This window comes from Ursus maritimus, unplaced genomic scaffold (genome assembly GCF_017311325.1).
Source record: "Ursus maritimus isolate PB19 unplaced genomic scaffold, ASM1731132v1 scaffold_22, whole genome shotgun sequence".
Classification (NCBI taxonomy): Eukaryota; Metazoa; Chordata; class Mammalia; order Carnivora; family Ursidae; genus Ursus; species Ursus maritimus.
This window is the reverse complement of record NW_024424675.1, coordinates 23,736,521-23,763,752: the sequence shown is the minus strand read 5'-3', so window position 1 is coordinate 23,763,752 and position 27,232 is coordinate 23,736,521. Positions and strand designations below refer to the sequence as shown.

At 48.0% G+C, this 27,232-nt stretch overlaps 1 protein-coding gene across 4 annotated transcripts in view; it reads right to left on the bottom strand.

The window, feature by feature from the left end:
• The window catches only part of ZNF341 (zinc finger protein 341), a 42,528-nt gene extending 19,072 nt beyond the window's left edge, over positions 1 to 23,456 (bottom strand). The window contains exons 1-9 of one of the 4 annotated variants that reach the window (XM_040638180.1): positions 22,998 to 23,070; positions 17,759 to 17,869; positions 15,617 to 15,813; positions 13,733 to 13,882; positions 10,893 to 11,144; positions 6,664 to 6,859; positions 5,216 to 5,306; positions 3,031 to 3,224; positions 1,160 to 1,350 (exon numbers count right to left, since the gene is read on the bottom strand). In XM_040638180.1, the coding sequence (XP_040494114.1) occupies positions 1,160 to 1,350; positions 3,031 to 3,224; positions 5,216 to 5,306; positions 6,664 to 6,859; positions 10,893 to 11,144; positions 13,733 to 13,882; positions 15,617 to 15,813; positions 17,759 to 17,869; positions 22,998 to 23,028 (1,413 nt within the window). In that variant the 5' untranslated portion in view covers positions 23,029 to 23,070. Of the gene's footprint in view, positions 1 to 1,159; positions 1,351 to 3,030; positions 3,225 to 5,215; positions 5,307 to 6,663; positions 6,860 to 10,892; positions 11,145 to 13,732; positions 13,883 to 15,616; positions 15,814 to 17,758; positions 18,185 to 22,997 lie in introns of those variants that run through there. The other 3 variants (XM_040638181.1, XM_040638179.1, XM_040638182.1) reach the window with 3 other exon arrangements.
• Positions 23,457 to 27,232: the final 3,776 nt, after the last annotated feature.

Here is a 27,232-nt window from a genome sequence, read left to right as displayed (position 1 = left end):
TAGGCGGTAAAATGGCAAAGAACCATACATACGCTTTACACCCATGTCAGTTTCCTGGTGTAGATATCAGGCTGTAGTTATATAAGATACAGGGAAACTGTATCTGAGGGATACTGACTGAGGGGTGTAAGGGACCTCTCCCTACTATTTTTGCAAATTCCTGTGAATCTACAATTCTTCCAAAAGTTTAAAAAAAAAATCTATCAGGAAAAAAAATTGCAGTTCAAAATTATATGTGTTTACAGATCTCAATTATAATAAAAAAACAGAAACTCTACAAAATGTGCTGGATTTTGTGCTGTATCCTGGGGAGGATATATTGTAAGGTAGTTAATGACATGGGGTTTGGCTTTGAGCCCTGACCTGGTCACTTACTGGTGGTGTGACTCTGGATAGGTCACTTTACCCTTCGGGACTTTGGTTTCTTCTTGGATATACTGAAAATGCGGATCTCTAAGTTGTTATGAAGACTAAACAAAATATTGAATGTAAAGCATTTAGCAGGGTGACCGGCATCTAATAAATGCATTCTTCAACCTACACATTCTTTAGATTTTTCTGAAATTTAAAAAAATATTTTATTTATTTATTTGTTCGTTCATTTATTTATTTTAGGGAGTGGGAGAGAGAGAAACCTAAGCAGGCTCCAAGCCCAGTGTGGAGCCAGATGCAGGATTCAATCTCACCACCCTGAGATCATGACCTGAAAGCCAAAATGAGCTGAAATCAAGAGTCCAGAGCTTAACTGACTGAGCCACCCAGGTGCTTCTGAAGTGTACACTTTAAAAAGGATGAATTTTGTGGGATGCAAGTTATATCTCAATCAAAAAAAAAAAAAAAGACTGGGGTCCTAAATCCCCATAGGTAGGTGTTTAGACATTAGATTTTCTTGGGGTATTGAGAATTTTTCTCATGTCTGGTTTCTATACTGTATGACCCGTAAGAGGTGGGTTTCCTCCCTTGGCCTAGCACCATAATGGCCCAGTAAGCAGGCCCCTCCCACAGAGGGGAAGCTTGGCCTATCACGGGTGGTTAGATGGCAGGTCACTGCAACTGGGGCCCACTCCTGTCCCTTTCTAGGCAGTGTTCAAGACCCCAGCACCAGCCAAAGCTCACATCTTGGGTGGTTGTGGCCTCCCGCTGCCCATTACCCACCTACCTGCTCATTCTTATGCTGGGTCATGTGGGACTTGAGCTGGAAGTAGGTGCTGAACTTGCTGGGGCAGAACTGGCACAGGTAGGAGCTGTCGATGAGGACGACCTGCTTGGCCTCCAGCTTGTCCCCTTCATCCTCACCTGCTGCGGGCAAGGCTTGGGGCTGTGGAGCACTCGACAGGGACTGGCCCAACCCTGTGGAGAAAACCAGGGAAGAAGTCACTGAGAAGGGCAGCGGAAGAGTCAGGACAGAGAGCCATGACATTCAGGAAGGATCCACAGAGCACATCCTGTGTGTTGCTGGGTCTACCCGGCCACCTGCCACGTGCTTGGTGTTGGACACTGTACTCAAGGTCCTACACTCACATTCAGCTTTGTGCACGGATACAGTCATTCCAGATGCTCACCTCCTGAATACTTACATCCTGATTGGGAAACAGCTATTGCCTCAAATCTACCCTCATAGCCTTTCCCTAGGCCTCTCCACAGTTATTAAAAATCCTGAACACTACTCCTGGCTGTATCCATCACACCTCCCCAGCTCCCCATTCCAATTACAATCATTTGTTTAGCTGACCTTCCCTCACTTTCTGAAGACAGGGGCCTCTGACCTCATCTCTACAGAGGCCTCCATAGCAGTCCTCCCTAAATGTTTGCTTCATGGTTGAACCCCTGGTGCTAGGCACTGTAGGAATTTTGAAAAAAAATAAGAAAGAGTTTCTTCCCCAAGGAGCTCAAAAAAAATGCATAGGGCACACAGAGACTAGCTAAACACACTGTAGGGCTAGTTCCAGCATGTGGCCACATGCTGCTCGTGCAGCAAAACACCCCTTTCGTTGGCTGGTATGTGGTGGGCTTTGCTCACCCGGGGGACTGTGCAGGAAGGGCTTAGGCCCTGGCCCTACACTGTCCAATACAGTGGCCACGAGCCACATGCGGTGACTAAGAACTCGAAATGTGGCTAGTCCATATCCAGATACGCTATACACATAAAGACACCCTGGATTTTGAAAACTTAGTATAAAAAAAGAATATAAAATGTTTAATTAATCATCTCCTTATATTATATGCTAAGCTGATAATATAGGTTAAATAAAACATATGATTAAAATTAATTTTACTTTTTTAAAGTATTGTTTTTATGTAGCTACTAGAAGGTTTTAAATTGTATATGTTGCTCATATTACATTTTTTTTTAAAGATTTTATTTATTTATTTGACAGAAAGAGACACAGCCAGCAAGAGAGGGAACACAGGCAAGGGGAGTGGGAGAGGAAGAAGCAGGCTCCCAGCAGAGGAGTCTGATGTGGGGCTCGATCCCAGGACTCTGGGAACACACCCTGAGCCGAAGGCAGACGCTTAACGACTGAGCCACCCAGGCGCCCCTCATATTACAATTTTGTTAACAGCACTGCTCCAGGCCTAGTAAGTCCTCAACTCCCATACAGAACAGAAATTAAAGCATTATCAGGGACATGATCATTAGCTCAGGGACAAGTGATGGCTCAGATGGGAATCCTACAAAGTGTAAGAGACCATCTGCCCATGGAAGTCAAACAGGTTTCAATTTCAAGTCAACTGATAGTGACTGCCTGGAGCAATATATCGAAAGTAGATTTTGAGGCAGGATCCAGGAGCAGCAAAAAAGACAGGTGATAGATTAGTGTTGTCTTCCACGGGAACAGTCTTAGAGTAAGGCCAGGCATACTGTACATTTGTCATTCCTTCTTTCATGCTATGTCCCATTTTATAGATAAAGTAGACTGAAGCCCAGAGAGGTCAAGGAGGTTGCCCAAAGTCACACAGCTAGGAATAAAACCCATGAAGCTTCAGAGGACAGGTATGGGAACAATGGCATTCCTCACTTCTACCTACCTGTGTTTTCCTCGTCCTCCTGCCTGCTGGGGTTGAGGGCCATGACCTGTACAGTCATAGAGTTGCGAGAGACGGTGCCACCGCTACGCCCTGGAGGCCACACCTTATGAGTCTGCATGTGTTTCTTGACATTAGATTTCTGGGCAAAGGCACGGCCACATGCAATGCACTGGAAGGGCTTCTCACCAGTGTGGCTGTGGGAAACAAAGCTTGTTAGCACCCTCATGCAGGAACTGGGATGTGACCTCAGCACAGGAGCTCACAGCTCCCAAGAAGGCCCAGACAGAGAATGCGGATGCCGCTGGCCATCACTGTGACACTATGAGGACAAGTCGGCAGGCCAGAGACAGAAAGACCCTGGGCTCTTGGTGACATTACTGAGTTGCTGAATCAACCAGCCCCGGAGCTGACCTTCTCTGTGGGCCTTCTCCATATGGTGAGATAAAACATTTCCTAATTGTTTAATCCCTCTCAAATAGAAATTTATTCTTTGAAGGAGAAATGGGCAGTCGCAGCATAGCACTTATACCATTATTTAATATTTTTCTTCAAATCAATCTGTTTTAAAACTTAAATTAAAAATTAAGCTTCCTGTTGTTATACGGAAAACCACTTATCATAAATACAAAATAACTGAAAAATGCAATAATTTATAAAATAATATCATTAAGATCTATAGAGCTGCATTGTCCAATAAGGTTGACACAAGCCACATGGGACTATTTAAATTCGTTAAAATGAAATTAAGTTAAAAATTCAGTTTCCTAGTCCTAGCAGCCACATGTCAAGTGCTCAGCAACTACCTACTGTCAGTGGCTGCCCTACTGGACAGTGCCCATTTGGACATTTCCATCACTGTGGAAAGTTCTATTGAGCAGTGCTAGTGTAGACTAGTGGGTCTCAAACTGAGTTTGAGTTTGCCCTTCAGAGGACATTTGGCAATGCCTGAAGACATTTTTAGGTTGTGACAGCTGAGGGGTGAGAGGCCACTGGCATCTAATGTTAGAGGTCAGGGATGCAGCTGAACACTCTACCAGGCACAGGTCAGCCCCTCACGGAAAAGAATGGCGTGATCTACAATGTCAAGAGTGCCGGGGCGCCTGTGTGGCTCAGGCGGTTAAGCGTCCAATTCTTCAGCTCGGCTCAGGTCTTTTTTTTTTTTTTTTTTAACTTAATTTAATTTTAAAAAAAAATTTATTTCAATTCAATCAATTAACATATAACGCATTATTAATTTCAGAGGTACAGGCCTGTTCAGGTCTTGATCTCAGAGTTGTGAGTTCAAGCCCCACACCGGGCTCCACCCTGGCTGTGGCGCCTACTTAAAATAAATAAATAAATAAAAATAAACACAAGAAAATAAAAGTCAATAGTGCCAAGACTGAGAAAGCCTCGTCTAGTGAGAAGCTGCTCCCTGCCACAATTGGAATCTGATGTGTGCACGTGCGCATGCGTCCATGTGCTCTCTCCTTCTCTCTCTCTTTGCTGTAAAAGATGAGCCAGTATGTAAGGGGTGTTCAACGGAGACTAGCACCAAATCGAGGCTTTCTCCTTTGACTCTCCAAGGACTGAAAGAATTCGAAAAGAGAATGATTTTCTACATCTTTCAGAACTTCTCAACACCATAACCAGAAACCACCTAAAATCATCTCAGGTACCAGTGTATCCCACTCTGTGAGAACCATGGAACAAGACCCAAGACCCTCCCTTCCGCCACTTCACAGATGGAAAAGCCGAGGCCCAGAAGGGCTCCCTGCATTTTCTTGGGACAGGAGGTTTCACGGTTAGTCCTGAGTGAGCAGAACTTGCAAGTCACACAAGTGACCACAGCTTGGCATGGCAGCCCTTGAGGTCAGCCCTTTCTGCAGAGGTGAGGATTGAGGCACCCCTCACGCCTGCAAAGGCCCTACCGTTCAAGGACATTTCTCCCCCCACCCCACCTGGCTCGGACCTTCTCCACCATAGTGGGCAGACCCCACAACTTTCACAGATCCCTCCTACTGCTCCCGAGACAGAAGAGGGAAAACCGACCTGACTTGGACAAAGGTCTGAGAACCATGACAGGATAGATGGGGCCTTGGTCACCGCCCTGGGAAGGGGACTGAGGAGGGAGCCTTGCTTCTACTGTGGATGGCCCTCCAGCCAGGGCTGCCGAGGAGCCACCTGCCCCACCATGCCTGGGTACCTTCGGATGTGCTGCTGCAGGTCGAAGTTTTTGGTGAATGACTTGTCACAGTATGAGCACTTGAGTTTCTGAGCCTTTGGCTTTCCTGCAGCTGAAAAACAAGGTGGGGGGTGGGGGGGTGGTGGTGAGGCTGGGGGTATAACTGAACGCAGCAAGAGCAGCCTCCTACCACTCTACCCCTCGATGTGAGGCCAGAAAGCCCAGACCCTGGGAAGTCTATACCCACAGACAGGCAGAGGAAGAAGCACAGAGCCTTTCACAGTGTCTGAAGGAGGAAAGCCCAGGAGATGCTCTGCCTGGAAGAGCAGAACAAGCTCGAAAGGCTCCCCTCTGTCCTTGGATAAAAATCCAGACTCTGTGCTGTGGCTACAGGACGATGCATCCTCTGCTTCCTGCCAACCTCATTGTTCTCGCCATCCAGCTGCAGTGGACTCCTTGCTAAGCTTGAAAGACCTCAAGCGTGGTCCCACTTCAGGGCTTCTGTACCTGCTATCCTGCTCACCCCTCAGACAGCCACAAAGCTGCCTCCTTGTCATCCCCAGATAGAGAAGTGGCATCATTCTCCAGTCTCCACCAGTACCCTCAATCATAGTGCCCCGATAATCTCCTTCCTGGAGCCCCCCATAGACAGTTATCCTGTTTTCCCTCTCTCTCTCCCACTAACAGTAACTGAGGGCAGAGAAATCATGGACCACGATGCTGGATCCTCAGCATCTGACACTGACCCTGGCGCACAGATGCTCGACATGTATTTGTGGAAGGAAGGAAGGATGGAAGTAGTTGACTGGAAAACCCCTGAAAAATTCTTGATTTCTGTGCCCTCCCCTTCACCACCACTTTCTAGCACTGCCCCTGTCCCGTTGCTAGCATCTCTGAAGAGGTGACAGACACTGCTGCTTGCCTGCCTGATATCCATTGCCCCCCTTCTTTCCTCACAAATCCCCCAAATAATGGGAGCATCAATATTTCTGGCTAAAAGAGACATTTCCCAGCTTCCTTTGCAGCTAGATAGGGTCATGTGACTAAGTTTTGATCAATGAGATGTAAGTAAAAGCATCATGCAAAACCCCTGGAACCTGGGAGATGCCCCTTTTATCCTTTCTACTGCCTGGAATATGAAATTGATGACTGGAACTCCAGCAGCCATCTTAGATGATGAGGCACCCTGAAAACAGAAGCTATGCCCTAGGGGTAGCAGAGCAGAAAGAGGAAATGTGAGTGCCCGATGACCATATAAGCACACAATTTCCCAATTGCCTGTCACTGGCCTTGTTTTGCACAGGAGAAAAATAAAATTCCAATCATTTTAAAGTCATTCTTATTTTGGATTTTCCACTACATGCAAGCACACTTCATCCTAACCATCATAAAAGGGAAGACAAGAACTAAGCAGCCTTATGGATAGGAGAATGCTGACGAAAGATGCCTCTGGCAGGCTGCAGGCCCACCTTCTGGGAGTCCACTGGCACCTTTGGCCCGTCGGGTCTTCAGCGTTGGTGGGGAGTCAAAGGTGGCCACTGTGCCCCCTGTGGCGCTGGTCATGGGGGCAGCCGGGTTTGGTCCTTTTGGTTTGAATCCCTGTTTGCCGGGGCTGTACACAGGAGGGGTGGGGTATACTGAAGCCTCCACACACTGGTTTGGCACCTAGAAGGACAGCACAGTGAGGGAAGGAGGACTGGGAAGGACAGAAAAGAGCTATACCAGCCAGGGGGACCCTCACTGTGGCCCTGGCTAATCTCAGCCAGGATCACGATCCTAACCCCTCCATCTGGCTCAGTCAGCTCAGTCACTCCCAACACCCTGTAGAACTTCATGGAGCCAGGAGGTTAGACGCAGCTTTGGAGCCAGGCAGTCTGGGTTCAAATCCTGACTCTGCCCCTTATCATCTAAGTGATCTTGGACAAGTCTTTCAACATCTCTCAGTTCCATATCTGTAAAATGGGGATAACCAGAGTACTCCTCTCCCTGGTTGTGGTGAGGATTAAATGAGTTAACAAGTAAAGAGCCTAGAACGGTGCGTGGCATACAGTAAATACTCGATAAACATTAGCTGCTGTCATTGCATTCTTGGCAGTAGTAGTAGTTTGTTAGCACAGGAGGACCAGGAAGTCAGCAGGTTTGTGCCCTCACCAGCAACCCCACTTCCTAACCGATCCTGCCCGATGCCACCCCAGCAGGCATCTCTCAGCTGAGAACTGACACTGAAGCCACAAGAAATTCATTCACACCAATGACTTTTGAGCCACTCAAACCTAGTGAACACTAAGTTTACATCATGACACTGGGGCATCGTGAAGAATGCATTAATTCAACGATTTACAATCATTCATTGGTTTTTCCAGGCTGGCCTAACCAAAACTTCACTTCCTATCCTTCTCTGCTTTTTTTTTTTTTCCTTTGTAGACTTATCATTATCTAATAAATTGTGTGTCTTACTTACTTCTCCATTATCTGCCTAGTTCCACGAAGGCAGGGACTTTTGGTCTGCTTTTGTTTATTGCACTATTCCCAAGCCTGGAGTAATCCTTGGCACAGAGTAGGCATTCAGTAAGTATTTGTTGAATCAGTGAATTCATTTATATATTATAATACAACGATACATAAAAAACATATACTTGTCCATTCAGACGACCAAAATGTATTTGTCAGATATATCTGGTCTTCATCCACAGATCCTGGAAATGCTTCAGAGCCATAAAAGTGAAATGGGTGTCTTATTATTTTTTTTATTATTAATGAAACTGACTTTTGGCCCTGATCCAAGGGCAGGCTGGCTGCTGAGAGGACCAACCGTGCGACTGATGGGTTGGAACGTTCAGTCCCATCCTCCTGCCTCTGGGGAGTGAAGAAGGGCTGGAGGTTGAATCAGCCAGAGCCAATGACTTAATCATGATTACACAATGAAGCCTCCACAAAAACTCCAAGGGACTGGGTTTGGACAGCTTCCAGGCTGATGAACACAGGGAGATGTGGGGTAAGTGGCACACAGAAGCTCCGTGTCCCTTTCCCCACACCTCCCCTATGCACTGGGCTGTTGTTTCGTATCCTTTATTATATCCTTTAATAAACTGGTAAATGTAAATGTTCTGAGCTCTATGAGCTGCTCTAGCAAATTAACAGACCCTAGGGAGGAGGTCGCTGGAATCGCCAATCTGCTGCCTGTCCGTCAGAAGCACAGGCTGCTTGCAACTGGCTAAAGTGGGGGTGAGGGCAATCTTGTGGGACTGAACCCTTAACCTGTGGGATCTGCGGTTATCTCTGGGTAGATAGTGTCAGAATGGAGTTGGAATTCTTGGACACTGTGCTGGTGTCTGGGAATTGCTTGGCACTGGTTGGGGGGGGGGTTCCCAACATCGGAATAGGGTCCAGGAGCCAGAAGAGTCACCGTCATGGATAGAGACTATTGCGGATGCAGGTACTGGGCATCTGATACGGCTCCATTGGAACAGGTGCTTCTGCTAGATTTCATCTGTTGGCCTTTGGCACCATTCCTACACCCTTCCATGCTCTCCCCTGATGTGCACATTCTCCAGATGTCCTTGCTGGCAAGGCTATGAGTACAGATTAGGTTCTGCCCACGAGAAGGACCTGCATGAGATCTGGAAGGCAGAGGAAGGTAGAAACTGCTTTCCTCTGGCAGCGGTGGCGGGAGACAGGAAGGTGTGCCATACTAATTTTGCAGTGGCTGGCTGAACGCTACATCCCCCTCCTGACCACCAGCCTCGAGGACGGCAGCACAGCAACAGAATCCTACAGCTTCCCCACCTCTGGGCACGGCAGGAGCATCCTGGCCTTCTGGGCCAAGCAACAACAGTGCACCTGAAAACCAGTAGCACCCATCAACTCACCTTTTGCTCCATCTAGCCCTCCCGAAGCCACCTTTGTGGCTTTAATGCAGCATCTGACCTCCTGCATTAAATCCCTTCTCCAGAAATACCTAGAGTGGTCCCTATTTTCCTGACCACTACAGCGCTCAATCAATATCACATAGATGAATTCACCCATCACGCAAGTCATTACTGAGCAATTATGTGACTGCCGCTGGGTTTGCTCTCTCTAACCTCAACAGCTCTACAAGGAGAGTTCCCATTTCAGAGGAGAGGAGACTGAGGTCAGAGGGCCCTATTTCAGACACCTCCTATAGGTGCACCAGAGGCCAGGGACTCTGCTAGGGGCTAAGGACGCCAAATCAAAGACGACTCAGGCTCTGCCCTCAAAGAGCACCCTCGTCCACATGGAAAACAAACAAGAGCAGCTCTCCCTGCTCCGGTGCCCTCTGCCTCCCAGGCCAGCATCTTCCTCTCAGCATCTCATTGACTTAATTTGTTTTTTTTAACTCAACACAGGGAAGCTTGCTCTATTGCCTCAGCTAGGATAAATCCCCTGTAGGCTCTCATAACATCACGTGGCTGGTGGTAGGATTTCCCCACTGGTCTGGTTCTCTTTAGAGAAAACCATGCTCTCTAAACATAGAATGTCTGTATGGCCAGACTGTAAGGTGAGTGGGGGTTAATGTGACCTCAAGTGCAGGCAGGCTCTTGCTGTCAGAACCGCGCCCCCTAGCACCGGGGTCAGGGCAGGTTCTGAACTCTGAGCACCTTGAGCTTGTAGCAGGAAATGAGTGGGGCACATAGGGTACACGGACTGCTTCGTGGCTTCAATTCTCTACCCCTCCCAATATCCGTGTCCTCCACAGTGTGATTTTGCAGCTTTCCCCATCGAGATGTGGCATCTGTTTCCCTACTCCTTAAATCTAAGTTGGCCTTGTGACCTACTTTGGCCAACGGAAGAGATCCGGTCAAAAGCCTAAACTCCAAAAGGCCACAAGCATTTCTGCTTCCGTGACCGCACCTCCACTGTTTCTGTGAGCGGGCGCCTGGCTAGCCCACTGGAGGATGAGGGATGCCCTGGAGCACAGCTGGGTCACCTAACTCATCCCAGCCCAGGCCATCCTACAGCAGCTGACAGCTGCCATCTCCAGATACCTGGGAGAGCCCAGCCAAGATCGGCAAGCCATGTAGGTGCAAGAACAATAAATACATTTTCCCATATACCACCGAGGTTCTGTGGAAACTTCTTACACAGCCATAGCTAACCCATATATCTAGCTTGTTAAAAATGTAAGAGACTGGGGCGCCTGGGTGGCTCAGTTGTTTGGGCATCTGACTCTTGATTATGGCTCAGGTCATGATCTCAGAGGTTGTGGGGATCAAGCCTTGTGTTGGGCTCTGTGCTCAGCATGGAGTCTGCTTGAGATCCTCTCCTTCTCCTTCTACCCCTTCCCCATGCTCTCCCCCCACCAAATAAATAAAATAAAATAAATAAATTTTTTAAAAATGTAAGAGACTTCGACAAAGATAATTTTTTGGAATCTTCTCCCTAAAACACTGGTGTTCTCTGAATGTTCTGAGCACTCCCTGAGGGTAGCTTGTATTTCTGCTATAACTTCTACCTCAGACCACCTTCTCATGGTTTGCATTTTACCTTTATAGGTATGATGGCTTGATCAACGTCCTTCTCTCCCATGACGTGGATACCCCCTTGATCTGGTTTTGTCTCCCACGATACCTCTGGCACAGTGCCTGGCACACAGTTGGTGCTCGGGAAAGGTCCAGGCTACCCATGATAACCATAACCAGCTTCTCCCTTCCGCTCCCAAACCCCGACCTCTGCTCACCTCCAGGGGTGGGTAAGGCTGCATTCCCAGTGCCTGGATCTCCACGGTGCCACTCCCAGCCAGGGGTGCTGTGGCACTGTATACCTCCACCACGCCATTTCCGCCAGGGTTGGGACGCCCAGGGGGGCCCAAGCTCTGGGGTGGGGGTGGGGGGGGCTGGGGTGGTGGGGGTGGGGGCAGTGGCGGAGGGGGTGGAGGAGGTGGCGGAGGCTGGGTGAGGTAGCTGGGTGCAGAATGCATGTTCAGGCTGCTCTGAAATCAGAAGAGAGAATCAAAGTGTCACACCCTCTTGATATCAGCTGTCTTGTTATCAGTGAGGAAGGACATTTGTCTTAGCCAGGCACGTGGAAAGAAGAGCCCCTCACAAGGCAGCTCAGAAGACAGGGCTGACGGGAGGCATGGCAACACAGTCATGGAAGAATACAGAAGAAGCATCAGCCAGGTGCCATTATCCCTTTACTCTAGGAAAGCCGACAAAAATGGCCCAGCTTGGATACAACTGAGTTGACCTACAGCCCCAGTATTGCTGTCTTAGGAGGGCTTGTTTGTGGGACCAGCTCTTGAATGGCCTCTGAGAACCTGCCTTGTGGAAGGTTGCCTATGACCAATAAGGCTGTTTTGCTCATCCGGGGCACTGACCAGTCTGTACCAGGTCACCTAGATTGTTTGTATGGACCATGTGACCTGTGGTGAACACCCTCCTTTCCTTCTAAGAGTCTGGAATTTTGCTCACCGTGGCACCTACATGCCAATCCCCAAGAAAAGCCCTGAGCCTAGAATCCTGGGTACACCTCCTGGGCAGAAACATGCATACAGATTGCTGCTCTTCACTGCTGGCGGAAAAAGTGTTTTGTGCCATCTCTCCCCATTGCTCCAAGAGGAGGAACAGTAGAAACCTATGTCTGGATTTCTCCAGACTCCAGCTGATGTCTTTCCCCCTTGCTGATCCTGCTGTGTACCCTTTGTCAGGAATAAACCACAGCTGTGAGTACAACTATCCCGGGTCCTAGGAGTCTTTCTCGAGAGTCACCGTATGTGTGGGTGGCTGTGGACCCCTGAAATGCAGCCACTGACTTCTAGAAATTTATTCCACAAAAATATAATTAAGCAGGTGGGCAAAGATATGTGTACATGGATGGTTACCCAGTAGTTTTTACAACAGCAAAAAATGGCAATGATCTGAGTGTCTGTTAACAGAAGGCTGGCTATACAGAGGATGGTCCATCCACACAATGGAATCTTCTACAGCTATTAAAATGTTAGTAATCACAGGTGCCTGGCTGGCTTAGCTGGTAGAACATGCAACTCTTGATCTCTGGGTCGTGAGTTCAAGGCCCACATTAGGCAAAAATCTTATTTAAAAAAAAATGATGGTGATCAGTATGTCACAAAGGATGTTCCTCTTAACTGCTGTTCCTTGGGTTCCACAGTCAAACATATTTGGGGAAAAATTTGGCAGGTGCCCCCCAACTTTTATTCTGAAAAGTCTCAAACCTACAGAAAGGCTGCAAAAAGAATACAGTAATCAGGGGCCCCTGGCTGGCTCAGTGAGTAGAACATGTGACTCTTGATCTCAGGGTCATGAGTTCAAGCTCCACATGGGTATAGAGATTACTTAAAAAAAAAAAACAAAACACTGATCAGTCTTTATACTGCATCTAATTTACCAGCTGTTACCATTTTGCCACATCTGTAATATGCATATGCGTGTGTGTATGTGTTATCTATGTACGTACACACAGGCTTCTATCTGTTTTAGCAAGCCACTTAGTAGTTAGCTGCACACATCGTAACACTCTGTTCTTCAATACTGTATTCGGATACACCTCCTAAGAACAGGATATTCTCCCGTAGAACCACAATTTGACAATCACACTCAGGAAATTGCATGTTGATACACTACTATTATCTAAAATATTCAAGTTCCTCCTATTCTCATTTTCCCAAAGTGTCCCAATAATGCCTTTAGATTCTTTCCCCCCTGAATCCAAGATCCGACCAAGAATTGTATATTGCCGGGGGGAAGGGTGGCCAAAACGGGTGAAGGGGAGTGGGACATACAGGCAAAAAACGAAAAAAAACAAGAAACAAAAATAGAATCGCACGTTGTTGCCAGTTGCCATGTCTCTCTAGGTTCCTGATTATGAGTAATTAAACTTTGTTTTTACTTTTCTACTGTGTATTTTCTAATGTTTTCCAATGGACTGGAACACTTCTGTTAAGAATAAAAATAGGAGGGGGCACCCGGGTGGCACAGTTGGTAAGGCATCCGACTCCTGATTTAGGCTCAGGTCATGATCTCAGGGTCATGGGATTGAGCCTCTTTGGGGCTCTGTGCTCAGCGGGGAGTCTGCTTGAGATTTTCTGTCTCCCTCTCCCTCTGGCCCCCTTCTCCCCACACCACCCCCTGTGCACACACCTGTGCTCATTCTCTCAAATAAATAAATCTTTTAAAAAAAAGAATAAAAATAGGAAGCGTGTCTGGCTGGCTCAGTCGGTACAGCATGTGCCTCTTGATCTTGGGGCTGTGGGGTTATGAGTTCAAGCCCCATGTTGGGCATGGAGCACACTCATTAAAAAAAGAGAGAGAGAGAGAGAGTAAAAATAGGAGTCAAAATACCCAGACTGTGGCAGTGAAACCCCAAAGTCATGTTCTAGGTCCCAACTGAAGTGACTGCTTCCCTACCCACAGCAGGACAGACCAAGGGGAGACTGACAGTCTCTCTTCAACATGAGAGAGCTGAGGCCAACCACTCTTCTTTCTACAAGGGTCCAAATCCACAGCTGTCAACATACAGGCCTGGAATTAAGACCCTAGGAAAAGCCAGCCCCCTCCTTACCTGCACTGGCGGGGGGCCCTGGGGCATGGGCTGGTCCAGGGATGTGAAGGCCGACATGGCAGACATGAGCACATCATCACTCACCAAGATGTTCCCCTGCACCAGGGTCTGGATCAGCGGGGATGGGGGCACTGTAATGTACGTGGAGATCTGGGTAGTGTGAATGAGAGAGAGAGGGGGAGAAAGAGAGAGAGAAGGGAAGGGAAGAGAAGAGAAATGTCTGAGGCTCTGGAAGGAAACAGGGCATGATGGAAATGACTTGGGCTCTGGAATTCCCCAGACCTGTGTTTCATTTCCACCTCTACTTCTCCCTGCTGTGTGACCCTGGGCAAGTCACTCCACCTTTCAGAATTTCCATTTCTTTATCTATGAAATGAGACGAAGCCACACCTCTCTGTAAGAGAAATACCCCATGACCCAGCAATAATACTTTCTGGTATCTCTCCTCGAGGAACACTCACGCATGTCCACAGGGAGCCCATGAACAAGAGTATTCTCTACAGCTTTATTTCTAATAGTGAATAACTGGAAATAGCCTTGGTGTCCTTCAAAGGGGAAACGGAGTAAAAAATACAATACAGTCATAGCATAATAACATGCAGATTATATACTCTTTACTTCAAAATTTCTAAAACAATAGCACTACATAATTCCTGTGGGAATCACCATGCTCTGTGTTAGGAGAGGTCTATGGCAGCCTGAGAAGTATCAGTGTACAAGTCCTATGGATCTGGGGTGAATGTTTTTATTCTGACAGCAAGAATTATGTCTATACAGTGGATGGAGAAAATGTTTTAAAGGAATAAGGAGACAAGAGGAAGCCAGAAGGAAATGTGACCCCTTGACCTGGCGTCCTGAGACATGTCCAGCTTCCTTTATGAGGATTCTTTAATCCCTCTACGAGCCCCTGACCCAGGGTGTCTCTGCTCTCCCCTGACCTCCAGACTTGTAGATCTGTCTGCATCTTACCACCTCCACTTAAAGGTCCAACGGGTATCTCAAACCCAGCATGACCAGTTGAACTCCTGACTTCCCTCTCAAATCTTCTTCTTGCTGTTTTCCCCACTTCAGTAAATGGCAACGCCACCCCTGCAGTGGATCCCCCTTGACTCCTCCTGATCTGACACCTCACATCCAAGCCACCCACAAGCTCTACTGGCTCTGCCTTCAAAACATTTCCAAAATCTCATCCCTTCTCTCCACCTCTACTGCCACCATTCCGGTCAAGCCTCCACCACTTACTGCCTGCACTGGTACAACAGCTCCTGGGTACAACCTAATGGCTTTCCTGGGTTTCTCTTTGACTCCCACCAAAATCTATTCTCTGTACAGCAGCCAGAGTAGTCTAGTTTATGTGTAAATCAGACTATGTTCCTCTTCTGTTCAAAACCTTCCAAAGGCTCCCATCTCACTCAGAGTAAAAGCCCACCAGGCCCACATGCTCGCCAGGTTCCCCTGATGCCTGTCTGACCTTATCATCTCCCACCCTCTTCCTCACTCACTCAGCTCCAGCCACACTCACTTCCTTGCTGGTCCTGGAATAAATCCAGCACACTCCTACCCCATGGCCTTTTCCCAAACTAGCAGCATGACTCATTCCCTCATTACCTTAGGTCTCTGCTCATAGGTCACCTCTTCACAGAGCTCTTCCCCAAGCACATATACAAAATGGCAAAACCTCCCATCCTTGTCTTGGCATCCCCATCTCTCTGCACTTTAACATCCTGAAAAAAGTATATCTCTACATATATGTTTGGGTACTATCTCACCCACCTCCATGAGGGCAGTGATTTGGAACATTTGTCCATCACAGAGCCTACACAGTGTGTGTGCTCAAAAAAGACTTGAATGAATGAATGAATGAACACACAAAGGAATGAATACCTGGCGATTGGCAGGAGGTGGGGCCTGCTGGACTGCCGTGGGGGCTGCCGAAGGCGTGTAGATGCTGTTAGTGGCCAATGAGACTGTGGCCAGGGGCGGAGCATTCCCCTGGCACTGTTCCCGCTTGTGGGTCATAAATGCTGGCAGCGAGTTGAACTGCTTCTTACATTTCCCACAGAGAAAGACATCCTCGTCATCTAGGGGTCACACCCACATGGAAGCAGAGGGAGAGGAACAATGATAAAAAGCAAGGTAAGTGAGAGATGGGAGAAAACCTGTGGCTGGACCACAGGCATGGCCAAACCAACAGCAATCTGTGATTCAGTGTGCCCGTGTCAACTGCTAACTTTGTGCTTCCAAAAGGAGATTTCAAAACCACGTAGGCACCTGCAGGAATATCCAGCCATGTCTACCCAGGCATCGAAAAATTAGAACTCAGGAAGTAGTAGAGCGGGTATGCTTCAAAGCTGAGAATATTTACCCTGCCTGAATTTGTTCATCAGTCCCCAAATGGGCTACGTGATCTTCTATGTCTCTGCATCCCCTATTCCCCCTGCAAGCTGCTTCTCTCAGAACAGCTCTGCTAGACTCTGCTCAGATGTCACTTCCTTCAGGAAGCCTTCCTAAAGGTAGTCGTTACAGTTCCTTCGGTTGGGTGCATCGCTCATATCACACTTTTCCCAGCACCACCAGACAGTGAGTCCCCCGAAAGGGAGGAAAAGAGTCTTACTTATTATCATAACTGCAATATCTTCTGGGTACATAGGCCCTCGATGGATATTTGCTGAATGAGTGAAAAACACAGTGAATGATTAGCTATAGCGGACACTCCCCACTGAGGGTCTATCACGGGCCATGCACTGCACCAAGTACTTGACACATTGTGGCAGAAATGTCTATTTGTCATTCAACATCCACTCTTCCTTCTTAGACAGCAATAGTGGGAAACATGACCGTCTAACTAAAGACTGTATCTCCCAGCCTTTGCAGCTAGACATGTCATGCGACTGAATTCTGACCAATAGGTGAGAGCAGAAGTATACTGTCTATGTAACTTCCTTTTACAAGGAAGGCATATAGGGGTGCCTGGGTGGCTCAGTCAGTTAAGCCTTACCCTTCGGCTCAGGTCATGATCCTGGGGTCCTGGGATCGAGCCCCACATCAAGCTCCTTGCTCAACAGTGAGTCGGCTTCTCCCTCTGCCCCTCACCCCACTCATGCTCGCGCTCTCTCTCTCAAATAAATAAATAAAATATTTTAAAATAATAAAAAATAAATAAAAGGAAGGTGTATGACTTCCACTTTGTTCTTTCTTCCCTTCACGTTGACTAGAATGTGGAAATGAAAGTGGAAACCTGGAGCAGCCGACCTGGACGGCAGGTAGAGGGCATTAGAACCATAAGAAAGAAAGGGCCTGAGTCTCACCATACCCACCCCAAACGCACATCAGGACTTCGTGTAAGAGAAATAAGCATTCATCTGTACAAACTACAAGAAACTTGTGTTCCTTATTTACAAAACAGCTGCAAGTGAGTCCCAAGTATCCCCACAAGGTTTCTACGAGGTAAGATATTATCCTCGTTTTACAGATGTAGAAACTGAGGCATAGAGAAGTTAACTTACTTGCCCAAGGTCATAGAGCCAGGAACTATGGGAATAAGGATTCAAACCCAGGTGGGTATCTCTCTGTGCCTAGAATGGTTCCCAAGTATTCAAACATGTTTGTGGAATGAATAAATGAATACACAGACTCACGCAGGGCTCTAAAGTTCCTTGCCTTCTCTGTGTCTCAGGGGCCTGGCCTGGAAACTGGAGATTCAGGTTCAGCCTGTGCTTTTCATAGAGGGGAGGCTGAGAAATAACTTTTGGGTCAAAGGTACAAGCATTACTAAGCTCCTAGCCATTCCCTATGTCACAATCCTCAAATTCACTAAGTGATTGAGAAAGTGTGCCCTCGTTGCTAATCTGAGAAAAGCATGAGCCTGAAGACCCAGGCTGGGAGGAAGGGGAGAGGGTTCAGACACCAGACGGTATCCTGGGCACCCCAGTAGGCAATTCACTCTCATATCCCCTCATGAGCCTCACCTGTTTTTCACAAGGAGCTACCCACCCTTCCCACTGGAGACCCTGAGCAGATACTCACCCAGTGGCTGGATAGCGGGAGGTGCACTGACACTCTGGCCTGTTGGATCAGGGACCGCTCCTTGGCCATCCAACAATGACTGGACTGCCAGGACGGTCTGATTGTCCATTCCTGAAAAAAGAAATGGAGCCTCTGACTTCCTCCTTATGAGCCAGGCCCAACACAAGCCCTCTGTGGCAAAGACAGCTGGCTGTGCCCCAATATACATTCTCTCCTACTTCCACTGCCATAGAACCCAAGACTTTTGGCTGAAAATATGGCCCCACAATAAGGATTACATTTCCCAGCTGCTCTTGCAGCTAGGGAATGTCTAAATTCTGGACAATGGGATTTAAGGAAAGGTGTTCTATGGCAGTATCTGTGAAGTTTTTTCTTAAAACTGCCTGGCATGTGGGGCGCCTGGGTGGCACAGCGGTTAAGCGTTTGCCTTCGGCTCAGGGCATGATCCTGGAGTTCTGGGATCGAGCCCCACGTCAGGCTCTTCCGCTATGAGCCTGCTTCTTCCTCTCCCATTCCCCCTGCTTGTGTTCCCTCTCTTGCTGGCTGTCTCTCTCTCTGTCGAATAAATAAATAAAAATCTTAAAAAAAAAAAAAAAAAAACTGCCTGGCATGTGATGCCCCTTTTTTGGCCCATCCTCCGTCCTGCTTCCTACAACAAGAATGTGATAGTGGGAAGTCCAGCCACCATCCCAAATCATAAAATAAGGGCCATACCCTAGGGATTGCAGGGCAAAAGCCAGAAAGATCCTGGGCCTCTGAGAACGTTGTAGAACACAGCCACCCTTGGCACTCTGGACTGTCTTCCTCTGGACTCTCATACGAGAGAAATAAACTTCCACCCTGTTTAAGCCACTGCTAGATTGGGCTTCTTTCTTCTTCGGGGAACAGTCTGATCCTAAATCATAAGCCCCTCCACAGATCGTGTTACTGAGTCTTCCCCATCCTACCCCACAAATCCCACAAATTTGTTTGCACTTGGGCATCCTTACTTCTGCTGTTTTCCAACGTGTATTTCTCTTTTCAGTTCCTCAGTAAACAGTGTAATTTGAATTTATGGTCGGGGCACCCATGAGAAGCTGAGGACTTCCGCGTTTTCCAATCAGCTGCCACACTGCTGAGGTTCATAGTAGTACACTGTCTAGCCATATCACCAGCTGGAGGCTAGGCCTCCTCGCATCTAAGTGGCCACCAAAGCACATTGCCTCCCTCCCAAAACACCCAGAGGGTGCCTCCTTCTCTCTGTCCTCACAGCCAATGCTCTGCTTCCAACCTCTCAGCTTTTACCTGGACACCTGCTCCAGCTTCTAAAGGCAATGCAAATTAGAACCATAAGTTGCTGCAGCCGAAGTGAATTCATATTTTCTCTTGTCACAAGGCATGCTGTGTCTCTCCTGAGTCCAGCTCTTCCCTCCAACCCCTCCCTCAGAAACCACTCTCCACCAACTGGTCCCTTTCTTCACAGTATGCCTGCAACCTCTCCTTCCCATCAACAGCTACGCATGCTCAGTTTGCTCTAGAATGCCCTCTCTTGAACCCATGTTCCTATCTCTCTCCCTTCAACATGAAGCATCCCTCTATCTCCTCTACCCACCTCCCAATCCTCCTCTACCGACTTTATGCGGCTTAACCCCTCAGCATTCCACCAAAATCACCAAAGAACACCTGGCAGTATCGTACATTCCCTCCTGAGACACTCCCTTCTCTGGCTCTAGGATACCTCCCTCCTGGGTCTTCTCCCCCCGCTCTGCTCACTCCTTCCCAGCCTGCTCTGCTCTCTTCTGTCCATCCCCTAAATGTTTCTATTTTGAAAGGTTCCTTTAGTCTGGATTCTCTCTCCTCTCCCTGCGCAGACTGACACACCTCCTGTTTAGTTCTCCCCAAAATCTAGAGTCCCAAACCTGGGGCTTGCTCCCCTGGATGAGCTTCAGTAAATCTTCTACTATTTTAGGCAAAATTGTGAGTAGATTAGCATTTGTATGCAAATCTGCACATGAGCGTTCACAGCAGTTTTATTCATAATAGTAAGAAACTGGAAACAACTCAGATGTTCTCCAATGAGTGAATAAACTGTGGTACATCCATACCACGGACTACAATTCAGTAATAAAAAGGAACGAACTGCTGATATGCACAATAACTTGGGTGAATCTCCAGGGAGTTATGATAGGTGGGAAAAAGCCAACTTCAAAGGTCATATACTATATGATTCCATTTACACGACATTCTTGAAATGACAAATTTTAGAACTAGAGAACAGATTAGTGGTTGACAGACATCAGGGATGGCAGGCCGAGGAGAAGGAGGAGGGTGTGGCTATCAAAGGGCAGCCTCTTACAGTGATGGAACTGTTCTGTGTGTTGTAATATAAAACAGTCTTTCACAATATTACCTTGAGGGAAACTAGGTAAAGGGTATATATGAATCTACAGAAAAAAACAACGATTTCAAAATAAAAAATTTGATGCAAAGGGTGCCTTGGTGGCTCAGTCAGTTAAGCTTCTGCCTTTGGCTCAGGTCATGATCCCGGGCTCCTGGGATCAAGCCCCACATCGGGAGCCTGCCTCTTCCTCTCCCTCTGCCTCTGCCTGCTGCTCCCCCTACTTGTGTGCTCTCTGTCTGTCAAATAAATACATAAAATCTTAAAAAAAAATTTTTTTAATTTTGATTCAAAAAATACTGCTTGTCAAAACTATGGAGACAATCAGAAGATCAATGACTGCCGGGGGTTTTGGGGGAGAGATGAACAGACAGAACACAGAGGATTTTTAGAGCAGTGAAAATATTCTGTGATGATATTGTAATGATGGATATATGTCATTGTACATTTGTCCAATAGAATGTGCAACACCCAGAGTGAACATTAAGAAAGACCATCGACTTTGGATGATTACAATGTGTCAATGTAGATTCATCCGTGGTAGCTAATGTACCATTCTGGCGAATTATGTTGATAATGGGGGAGGCTAGCCATGTGTGAGGTCAGAGGCTATTCAGGAAATATCTGTACCTTCCTTTCAATTTTGTTGTGAACCTAAAGCTGCTAAAAGTAAAAAAGAACAGTCTTTTAAAAAATGCTGCCTGTCTAAAACTGAGATCAAGCTAAGTGTGTCACCCTCACCCCTCAGTTTTACCTCTTCCAGTAAACCTCATCAACAAGGATAGACACCAATGTCCACCCAGCCACAGCCCCTGGGGCACCTCTTCATTCTTTCCCCAACCTCTTCTCATTTCTAGTCCTTCAGCAAATCTAGCCTATTCTGCCTCTACTGCCTCTCTCAGATCCACTTTCTTCCATCCCACAGCTGTCCCCCTGGCCCAGGCCACCATCAGTTCTCAGCAGGACAACTGCAGCTACTTCACTCACCTCCCAGCTGCCACTCTGGCCCCCTTCAGCGTGTCTTCAGAGCAGCCTGAGTGAACTTTATAAAACATACATCAGATTGTGCTGCTCCCCTGCTGAAAACGCTTTCTCAGCTCCACAGTGATTCCAGGATAAAGTTCATAAGTCTCATCTCTAGCTCCTCACTCACATGAACTTCGGTGAATCCTAGAAGACCTCTCTTCCCCCAGGGCTTTGCAAATGTAGTTCCTACTGCCTGAGTCATCTCTGGGTCCCCACAATTCTGCTGTCCTTGACCTAGCTCAGCATGCATCACACTGTCCTAGGAACTGATTTTTCTTTTAATGTCCTCATCACTCAATACATGAACACATTCTTGTAGTGGAAACTCAAACATGGAGAACGTCCATGGAACCTAAAGACAAAGTAGGCCTCACCCTATTCTATTGGTCTCCCAGAGGGAACCACGCTGACCCTGGCCCTCCACATCCGTCACACCCATAACAGCACTAAATGCCAGCTAAGGTAATCTTTTATGGTTTACCTTTCTTATAATTCTAAAATTTCAATAGTTGCTTGTTCTATAACTTCTATATGCCTCCATCCCCTCACGTGCCACCTTCCCGGACTATGAGGCAGGAATTGTGTCTGGCTGTGTCTGTATTCCTGAGATTGAAATTCACCAGATGGCAGTAGGGTTTACCCCCATTTTATGGTAAGAACTCTGATCCTCCAAAAAGTGAGGGGACATGTCTGAGATGTCCTAAGGGACTCAAAGTCTCAGCCACATACTACTGGTCTGGCCAACTTTCAGTCTTTACCCTAATTATGTGTACACTGATCTTATCACACCCCTCTAAGCGCATTCTCGGGTCTGTAGAACCCCCTGCATCCACCCTGTGATAGGGTCCTAGTCACTAAGGCTCCTCCCCTTCCCACCCACCCATGCCCAGCAGGTGCATAGGGAGGCCTTCAGTGTGTGCTGTCTCCAAAGCCCACAATTCCTTGCGCCTGAGGTCCACTTCCACGCTAGGAGCCTCCAAACCACAGGTCTATCAGTTGGTGTCCAGTGTTTACAGGTTTCCGTCCGAGGGCACTGTGTGCCAGCCAAGCATACCATTGACACCCATCGTTTCTTGGTCTGAGTGTATAAAACTCTGCACCCCAGCATGGTGCACAAAATAGGCGCCTAGTGTTCTTTGGTCTGTGTCTGTGAGCACCGAATCCTGGCCTTGCACACAGGTATCACCTATCCTTTCCTGGTCTCATTTTGAGAGCTACCTCAAGACCTGAGGTACAGTTGGAGTTCAATTCAAGTTCTTCGCGGTCAGGACGCCTAGTTAGGCTGCGTCAGCTGCCAAGCCTCTCCGGCCCCCGCACCACTGTCTGCCTCAGCGTAGCCCTTGCGGGGTTGGCTTCCACGGTGCTGCCTCCCCGGCTGTTCCCTCCAGGAAACCCCTCCCGCGCCGGCCCGAGGCCCTCGCGGTTGACGCTGTTCCTGTCCAAGGCCTTTCCCCCCTCCGCCCCGGCCATGCCTCCCCGGCTGTTCTGCCCCGGTGCTCCCCCGCCCCCCCCACCCCGTCTTTCTTTCCTCGCTGTTCCTGTCCCGTTGTGTCCCCTGCGCCGTGCCTCTCCTCCCGCGGCTGTTCTGGTCTCATGCCCCCGCCCTCCGCCATTGAGCCTATCTCCGCCGCTGTTCCGGTCCCGGTGCCCACCCCCCCCGCCGGGCCTCGGCTCCCGCGGCTGTTCCCTCCCGTGCCCCTCCCGCCCCGCGGCTGTTCCGGCCCCGGCGCCCTCCGCCCCGCGGCCGCCGCGCGGCCTGGGCCCGGCGCTGCGAGGACGCGGCGGGAGGGGGCACGACGCGGAACAGCCGCCTCCCCCGGCCCGGCCGCCGCTCACCCTCCAGGGCCTCGAAAATCGTCTGCGCCATCTTGGAGCTGCCACCCTCTCGAGAGCTGATGCGGGGCTACGTGAGCATTGTGGGAACCGTGGCGGAGTCAGGGCCGCCAGGGGGCGCTGGGGAGCTGCCGCCGAGCCCCCCAGTCCGGGAAATTCAGCCATGGCTCCCCTGGCCCCGCCTGGACAGCCCAGTCACCGGCATGTGGACCCCCATTCCTGTCTCACTTGAACCACCGATTCTGCACACTGACCCCATCCCAGCTACACACAGGGGACCTCCCAATTGGGTATTGGACCCCTAATATTATCTGGACCTGCCACCCCTGCCCTGCATGTGAGACCCCCAGCTCTGCAACATGGAACTTATTTCCACCGCACACAGTATCCCCCCACCTAACCCGGACCACCCAACTCTGTCACAAGTGATGAGGGAACGGAAGGCAAGCTGAGGACAAAGCAGAAGCTGACACCTTGCAAACCCCCCCCCCCATGGGATGTATGCAACATTCCTCAGGCACCTAAAGGACAAAGAAACAGTCCTTACTACCTACAGCCCATTGACAAGTCCTTGAAACAGGCATGGTGACATTCCTCTAGGCAGTCCTAGCCTCACCCCCTGCCCTCCACCAAGATCCTGTAAGTCTACTTTAACGTATAAAAATTGCTTTGGAAACTTCCTTTATCTCTAGCCCCCCAAGATACGTATTGGCAATCATCCCCCAAGCATATGGCCCACCAATATACATCTGAAGGGTCTCATGACTCAGGTTTTATTAGACAGTAATAAGTGATCTTTTCCCAACAACAGCTAGCCCCCTCAAGGTCCTGGAAACCTTGCTTCCAAAATTCCTTAGAGACTTACGCTCTCCCTAACCCCCTCCCGACTTGAGGGTATATAATGGGCCATTCCTCACAACCCCAGGGCAGCAGCTCTTTCTGCCCACGGGTCCTGTCCCCGTGCTTTAATAAACCACCATTTTGCACCAAAGACGTCTCAAGAATTCTTTCTCGGTCGTCGGCTCCGGACCCCACCCCACTGAACCTCACTTATATTCCCCATCCTCATCATAATGACTTCCACCTAACCCAAGACCCCTACCGTAGTTGTGCAATACTGATTCTCACTCCTTATCATACGGGTGTTGTCCCCAACCACAGTGAGCCCCATCACTACCTATTGGGAGTCACCTGTCTCCTGACGTGCCTCCCATCTCAGCCTGGTCTTAATCCCCCATCATCTCAGAGATTCACCCATGACTGTTGCTTAACCCCCCATTTCCACCATTTGGGAACCTCCGTTTCCTCTTCATACAGACCTCCATCCCTGGTCCTGGGGACTACTTTCTGTCAATAAAACCCCAATACCCGCCTCAGCAACCTCCAGCCCAGCCTTGTAGAAAGCCTATCCAGGTCTCCCAAGTATTCCCCTCTACACTCCAGTGCTTATTGGGACCCCCCTCCCCCAACACTCTCACTTCATCGTTCATGCTCCATGAGCCACTAATTGAGAGTTTACTATGCACCAAGTCCTATAATAGCTCCAGGACGCAGGGCTCCTTTCCCTTAGAGTTAGGGATGGGGGAAGCACACAGACATTAAATCTTAAAAATTATTTAATTACAAGATGTGACAGTGATTCCAAAGAAGTACACTTGGGCCACAAGGAAGAGTTGGGGAGTGTGTGGAGGGGAGAGGCAACCAGGGAGGTGCCCTCAATCATGATGTCCCATGAATGTGGTCAAATTCTCCAATTGGACTACGATGGGTTTGACTCTGAATGTTCTCATTGTTTTTTCTTAAATAACTATTTTAGTCTCATCCAAGGTAATAACCATAAAAATCACAATTTTCATTTTCTCATATTAACTAAATAAATACATAACTACTAAGAGTTAAAAAAAAGGTTTTTTTTGTTGTTGTTCAAAGGTCCTTTGCCCTTGTGGAACACTCCAACCACTGTTCCTGATAAGTTGCCTCACAGACCCTCCACCTACACACCCCCTCAAGGCCCATTTCTTTTTTATTTTTTTTATTTTTAGATTTTATTTATTTATTTGACAGAGAGAGCACAAGCAGGGGGAACTGGTAGGCAAATGGAGAAGCAGGCTCCCCTCAGAGCAGGGGGAACCTGATGTGGGACTTGATCCCAGGACCCTGGGATCATGACCTGAGCCGAAGGCAGTCGCTTAACCAACTGAGCCACTCAGGCGCCCTCAAGGCCCATCTCTACTGGTGAATTCCCCATCTTGTCCCAAATATCACCCCTGTCTCCCCCAACACTATACCCCTTCCCCTTCCCCTTCCTATTCATCCTTGCACAGCAAGCCCTGAGCAAATGTCCCCCACAAAGAACCTACCATTTTCCCAGATTGTATGCCTCACCCTCTTTCCTAGGAACTTTGGAGACCCAGGGCCCTCCTCAAGCCCTAAACCCTCCTTTCCATTGCCTCTCTGACAGGAGTGAGGCCAGGGTTCCCTCCTGCTTATCTTTCCTTTAACATCCCCATTGATCCAATGGCCTCAGATTCTCGTCATCTCTCCCCTTCAAGAGCTTTTCAATACAACCGTTCTTTTAAAAAAAATTATTCAAGTAATATATTAATACATTCACACTCATTTAATTAGAATTGAACATTGAACAACATGGGGGTTGGGGCACCAACCTTGCACACAGTTGAAAATCCTGTGTATAACTTTTGACTCCTCAAGATGTAGCCACTAATAGCCTACTATGACCAATAGCATGAACAGTCGGTTAACAAATATTTTGTATGTTATATGTATTACATACTGTATTCTTACAATAAAGCTAGAAAAAAGAAAAATGTTATTAAGAAAATCATAAGGAAGAGAGGCATCTGGCTGGCTCAGTCAGTGGAGCATGTGACTCTTGATCTTGGGGTTGCAGGTTTGAGCACCACATGGGGTATAGAGATTACTTAAAAATAAAATATTTAGAAAAGAGAGGGGGCGCCTGGGTAGTTCAGTAGGTTAAGCTTCTGACTTTTGGTTTCGGCTAGGTCACGGTCTCAGGGTTGTGAGATCGAGCCCTGAATCAGGCTTGGTTCTCAGCGGGGAGTCTGCTTGGGATTCTCTCTCTCCCTCCCCCTCTGTCCCTCCCCCCGCTTGGCGCGTGCACTCTCTCTCAAACAAATAAAGTAAATCTTTAAAAAAAGAAGGAAAATCATAAGAGAAAATACATATATAGCACTGTGCTGTAAAAAATTCACCAGCACTGTTCAAACCCATTTGGTTCAACTGTAATTTAAAATATTTATTACAAGGGCACCTGGGTGGCTCAGTTGAATAAGTGTCTGCCTTTGGCTCAGGTCATGATCCCAGAGTCCGGAGATTGAGCCCCACGTCAGGCTCCCTGCTCAGCAGGGAGCCTGCTTCTCCCTCTCTCCCTCTCCCTACTCATTCTCTCTCTCTCTCTCTCTCTCTCTCTCTCTCAAATAAATAAATAAAATCTTAAAAAATAAATAAAATATTTTTTCACATACATATTGTGTTAGACATTGTTCTAGATGCTGGGGACACAGCCATGAACATAAAGACAAAAATCCTTGCTTTCATGGAGTCATTGTCCTGCAGGCAAGAAGGACTATAAACAAGAAAAAAAAAAAAAAAGAAATACTCTGTGATTATATAATTTTTCCTCTGCAGGAAAGGAAGCTACTTTAGACAGGGTGGTCAGGCAAGGCCTGTCTGAGGAGGCCGACTTGAGAAATGAGATGGGGTCACATGGAGAAAAGGAAACACAGAGAGCTTATTAGCTGTATCATCTTGGGCAGATGCAAAGACCCTGAGGTCTAAACAAAAGAAGGCCAAGGACTGTAAAGGAGCAACTGAGGATAAGTGAGGTATGGGTGCAGGAGGATGAGGATGGAGAGACGACAAGGCCAGTGTGAGGGTTGAGGTTTAGTTCTGAGGGTGATGGGAGGCACTGGAGAGTAAAAGATTTCACTAATGCAAGTCTTGGCAGTTTTCCATATATTTCCATATATCCAGGTGTATATGCACATAGTTGATTTTTATCTCTTCTTCATTTTTTAAAAAGATTTTATTTATTTATTTGACAGAGATAGAGACAGCCAGCGAGAGAGGGAACACAAGCAGGGGGAGTGGGAGAAGAAGAAGCAGGCTTCCAGCGGAGGAGCCCAATGTGGGGCTCGATCCCAGAAGGCCGGGATCACGCCCTGAGCCAAAGGCAGACGCTTAACGACTGAGCCACC